The 6,000-nt window shown below is 36.8% G+C and overlaps 1 protein-coding gene across 1 annotated transcript in view; it reads right to left on the bottom strand.

The window, feature by feature from the left end:
* Positions 1-3,186: 3,186 nt before the first annotated feature.
* PTGFR (prostaglandin F receptor) overlaps positions 3,187-6,000 on the bottom strand; it is a 48,399-nt gene continuing 45,585 nt past the window's right edge. Inside the window, exon 2 of the mRNA XM_021690202.1 lies at positions 3,187-3,727. Coding sequence (XP_021545877.1) covers positions 3,425-3,727 — 303 coding nt within the window. The 3' untranslated portion in view covers positions 3,187-3,424. The remainder of the gene's footprint in view (positions 3,728-6,000) is intronic.

The raw sequence follows: 6,000 nt of genomic DNA, 5'->3' as shown, positions 1-6,000 counted from the left end.
TTGTATCTACTGTTAAAATACCTCAGTAACAAGTTGAAGTCCAACATTATTTACCACGTGGTAAAATATTTGACACCCAGATGAAGAAGTAAGAAAATGTGCATTCTCATCTTTCATACTCTGACCTTCGTTTATTAATTTGGAGCAATGATGGTGATACAGGCAAAGCTAACAGCAAGTTTCACAAAAAGTTCATCCAGGTGTTTAGCAAGTGCTCTTATCTGGGATGTAAATTCAGATTAGACACAAAACTAAAGTGGGTTTTTCTTTTAAAGACTGAAAATGAGCAAACAAGACCATTTATTGCGTAAGACAGATACATCTGTGTCCGTGCGTGTGTGTGTGTATGAGTGGACTTTTAGGTATTTTGCACTTCAGCAATACAAATAATTAAAAGGAACTTTCAGCCTTTAGGAAAAAATGTAGAATATTTCTGCACTTAGTTAAATCCTCAGTAAAAAGTGTGATACATTGGGATGCACTTACAACTAATTATGAGTCAGTATTATCTTTGTATTCATAATCATAAAAACCCATATGCTGTTGGCTTTTTTTGTCTCAGTTTTTAAATTCACTAACAAAAGAAAAAGCCTGGCATTTGCAAGTCATTTGCCCAGAATAATAAATTTTCCCAGAAGTAATATGATCAAATAGTAAGTGAAGTGGCTTTGATACTACTTTACCCAATGAGAAGGGCAATTCAGTTGCTCTGACAGTCTAATTATAAATTTTAAAACAGAGCTTAAAATTTCAAAATTGGTTAACCTGGTGAACACTATTTGTACTATTCGTTTCCAGTAATCGAACAAGTGTATTTTCACTTTGAACATTTCTATGAAAGTGGTTGATGGATGCTACACTCTATTATTCAACACACAATAAGATGCTGAACTACACTGAAATATATATAATAACAGAAATAAAATTCTGAAGTCAGATATATGCATATTGTGTTCACTTTATTTCATTTTCCTTGGACAAAAGGCTTAACACAATGTAAATGCATATTCTTTTACTACTTTTTTTTTTCAATTTTTCGGTGTCTACTTCTTGGGTTTAACCTCATTATAAACCAACTTAGTTGCCCTAAGCCTGTGCTCAGATAATAAAGAGAATCCTTCCAGGATATGCAGAGAGTGACTGCCCTGTCATTCCCTACCACCTTACACGCCCATGCATTCCCACATATGGTAAGGTCACAGTATCTCCTCACTATAGATACATGTGGCCAGGGTGACATCATGGCAATAGAACAACCATGATGCCATTTACTTAGAAGCCTTGAGGAGAAGAGGCTGGGAGCCCTGAACAAGAGTTTCTCTGCATGCGTCTCCCGGGTCACAATACATGGAAATGTTTGCTACAGCATCCTATCCAGCATGAGGAGGAAGGATGAAGCTGTGGTTCCTTGTGACTCAGCTCCCAGGACACCAACACTCTCTTAAGGAGCTGTGGGAAATAAATGTCTCCTCTAAAGCCATCTCAGTGTTCTAGGCTTTAAGTGCTCTTGAAACACATGAGAACATTCCTGTAATGTAACAGCAATCACAAATTGCAATGGCTTTTTTTTTTAAGTATATACACTGGATATTTAAATATACATATGCACACATATATATATCAAAATAACCAATATGTAATTGTCATTTTAAGTAAAAATGCACAAAAACTTTGCAAGTCCATGCCCATTTTGCATCAAAAAAACTCTTGTCTGTAACTCAACTTGGCAAGTATTTTATGAGCAACTACTATGTATTCTATATATGAGAATAACCTAACTTTGTGTGATTCATCATTTACTGGTCTTAAATTAAGAATATCATGTGCCCCTGTGTGAGTGTGTGTGTGTGTGTGTGTATTTCCCCTCTTTAAATTCACTGGAAAAAAGTGGTTTCCTTTAAATCTTCAATGAGGTTATTTGCTTAATTTCTTTTCATTTGTTCATAAGAATTTACCAAAATTCACAAAAGTTGACAACTTCCAATGTATATTACCAGTCAAAAGCAAAAATTTGTGAATATAATAATTTAAGTCTAGCTGAGACACATAGATTTCCTGGAGAACGTGAAATCAGTCTCACAGAGAAGGTTAATTTTTTAAATGGACCACAAGTAATGAAAGCAATAATTCTTTTACAGAAATACATTTCCTTACTGTGAAGCAGAACTCCCTACCCTATGTTCTGCTAGCCCCAGGACATTTTCAATGATTACTAAAATTTGGGGGGTTGAATTACACAAAGAAGCAAAGAAGTCTGAAGTATTACTGGGAAATTTGGAGAGAGATCATTATCCCCTGATCTCTTGGTTACCCATAATAATGATCACCAAATGCCTGACTAATTGCCAATTTTCCCGTTGACATAGGTAACATAGGCTCTAGAAGATGCCATCTTACAGATTTAATGAACTAGCTTTCAACAGAAATTTTTGATATGCTGTGTGTGTGTGTGTAGAAAGCACAAACACTCTAGCTGCAGATAGTCTTTGAATATTATATATAGATTGTGTTTCTTTTGTTCTCTAATACAGAAATGGCAGTTCAAAGTAGAACTTCTTTGCCAATATGCTTTGTACCTATCCACGGGGTTTTAAGTTCTGTTTGTTTGCATTATCTGTGCCAGAGCTTCGTAGGAACTGCTATAAGGCAAATCACCCAGATATGTGCTGAGATAGAGCCTTTGTTTCTCAAAAAATTATTTACTGTGCACTAGAACTTTCAGAGGAAAAGGAGATTATGTGAAAACTGGGCAAACCTATGACTCACACAAAAAAAACCTTCAAGCAACAATTTACCTTCACAATAATACATGCAAGCAGTCATATTTGTCAACATGACAAGGATAGGCTCGTTCTAAGGAGCCTCACGAGGTCAGGCAACCTGATGGCCACACCTGGTGTCATGGAGGTCACTATAAAAAGCCACCGTGAATCCCATGAGACATGAGCGTACATACATTGATTGAAACTACATAATGAGGGGTATAACAGACCAGACCCCACAATGAGCATGCTCCACTTCATGAGCCTCGTTTATCAGGAACAGCTGCAGAACAATGACACCCAAACAGCTATTTCCCTGTGCAAGTCAATAGAAAGATGCTCTTTGACAAATAGGACATGCAAATGCTTTAGGCTTCAACAGAGTCACTCATTCCAAAAGTGTGAATAACACAGATAAGCCAAATTTTTTTTCATTTTGACTCCCATGGCATCATCGCATCATGTTTACCTCCAGTTGACAAAAACAAGTGAAAAGATGCAATTGTACAGTGAATTTAACAAATTTCAACAGCCGAATCTGACAAAAGTACCCCCAAACTAACTGCTGAGGTCTGAATTTTCCAGTTAGGCTTTCTATCTCTATCCAATTGACTGAAATATTGACAAAACTTGCCTGAAAGTTGCCCTAGATCTACACTGCCTTACTGTCCTATTAAACCAGGCGTTTGCTGATTTATTTTCTCTGCAACTGGGGACTCAGAAATAGCAGCAACCTTTAAGGAATTTTTAATGGAGCTAAGCTCCCACACATGCAAGCTGATGACATGCACTCCACAGCAGCGTCTGGCCAGTTTGTAGAGGTTCTTAAGGACCGCCTTCCGCAGCAGAATGTACACCCAGGGATCTAAGATTTGATTCCATGTTGCCATTCGGAGAGTGAAAAGTGTTGTTTCACAGGTCTCCAGAGAATGATCTCCATTTATTCCAATGTTGGCCATTGTCACCTGCAAAACAAGCAAAATAAAATCCATTGATACAGATATTTTCTCAGTCCTATAGTTGTTTAACTTAACTAGCTAAGCTGCAAGGTATCCATTTCACATTCCACAAAGTGATGTTATTTTGCAAAACACTGACAAAAAGAAATGAACAGTAGCAGGAACATTGACGTAGACATCTGGATCCTTTGAGTTCAAACTGACATTAGAACTACAAAAATGATAACTTATATGGCAAGTCAAATGTGCACAAATAGAACGACCCAAGAGAGGACAAACACTGATAGAAGTACTGACTTTTTCCTACTTTCGGGAATAGTGAAGTTCAAAGCCAACACACATGTGTATGTTTCCATGAAAAAAAAACCTGAAGTTTATTTATGTAAATAAATTAAAGTACAGATAAACTATAGATAAGAGGTTTTTAGAATGAATTCAGAGCATCTGATACGGGTAGATGGTGACATAAAATATCCATTCATTTGGGCCATGTAATACAATTATACCCATTGTTAAGGTCACCACAATTAATAAACCTGCCAGGCTACTTTACTCATAGATAACAGTTTTATTCTGCAAGTTATTCTATACAGCCTCTACCGCAAGTCTATGTGTATCTGTGGGCCACTTCAGGACTCCAGTGGCTGTTCACATTTAAAAGCAAAGGTAATTTTAAAAATTATGTTTTTGTTCCTCTGAGTAATCATAAAAGTAAATTAATCTAGATCTCACTCATATGTGGAATCTATAACAAACAAACAACAACAAGCTAAACTCAACAGATACAGAGAACAGATTGGTGCTTGCCACAGGTGAGGGAATTTTGTGGTGACATTACTAGACTTATTGTGGTGATCATTTTGCAATATACACAAATATCAAATCATTATGTTGTACACCTGAAAGTAATATGATGTTATAGGTCAATTTTATCTCATAAATCAATCTAGCAGTGAGTAGCTTTTGAGTGTTTACTATATCCAGGTATTGTGCTAGATATGAGTAATGCAGAGGTGAATATTTAGAGAAATCCCATCTAACATATGATATATGTTGCTTATTTATCTGGTTCTTATTTCTGTCTCTCATATTAAAATAGAATCTTCTTGAAAACCTGTATTTTTCTCTGATTGGTTCTCTGTTGTATCCCCAGCACCTGGTATACAGTAGGGCAGTTAATATTTGTTGGGGAATGAATTAAATGAATGAAGTCCCTAGGAGGAGAGCCCAACAAGAACACAAACAGTTAAATGTTGTAGCATAACACAGGCACATAAAAGATGCCATAGGCAGGGTTATTTACTGACCCATGATCTCAGGTGCGGTTATTGAAAATTTTAAGTTTTTGCAATTTTTCTAGTGTATCAAAACTTCAATTATTCAGACTTGATTAATTTTGAATTTATAGTGATTCTGCTGTAGTTTGTCTGAATTTTCCTTGGCACTATTTTTTAAGGAAATTTAAATAAATACATAATCAAAACTATTTCTGGTGGAATGTCCAACTTCTTAGACACCAAACCATTTTCTAGAATTTTATCAACATCTATTTGCACATGAACAATGTCTCTAATAATTATACACGGTTCTCATCTAGTCACTGAAGTGGATGTTTTCACACGTAGTTCCCTTATTCTAAGAAGCAGACTATTCCTTTTCTCCTTTCTGTCAACACAGAACACTAGTTCAGAGACGGTGACTTTGGGGAATGATAGGGTACACAGAAGTACAATCCACTGATCTGCAAGTTACTGTCCCTTATAATATTATCATCCAAACACTGATCTTTGGGTCTGACACTTAAATAACCACAAAGTTAGGGACTAGTTGTGAATATGAAGTTACAATCCAGCCTTATTGGATGGTGAAAAAGTCCCATCTGGAAGCTTTGCCAAGGGACTGTTCCATTCCATCTCCATGTTTGAGAAGTTGAACTTCTGTGTTATTTAGATGACTGGTGACTAAAGAACTAGGTACAAATGATGGATTTTTAAATACCACAGCACCTATGAGTATTTGCAAATGAGAAATTTCTTTTTTTTTTTTTTAGGATTTTGTTTATTCATTTGAGAGAGAGAGCATGAGGGGGGGGGGGGGGGGAGGCAGAGGCAGAAGAAGCAGACTCCCCGCTGATCAGGGAGCCCGACGCGGGGCTCGATCCCAGGGCCGTGAGATCATGACCTGAGCAAAAGGCAGACGCTTCACCAACTGAGCCACCCAGGCGCCCTGAGAAATTTCTTTTTAATTGAATTGCAATGGCAGTTTTGGAAAAGGAACCT

The sequence above is a fragment of the Neomonachus schauinslandi genome, chromosome 4, assembly GCF_002201575.2.
Source record: "Neomonachus schauinslandi chromosome 4, ASM220157v2, whole genome shotgun sequence".
Taxonomy (NCBI): domain Eukaryota; kingdom Metazoa; phylum Chordata; class Mammalia; order Carnivora; family Phocidae; genus Neomonachus; species Neomonachus schauinslandi.
This window is presented reverse-complemented; position numbering and strand designations above follow the sequence as displayed.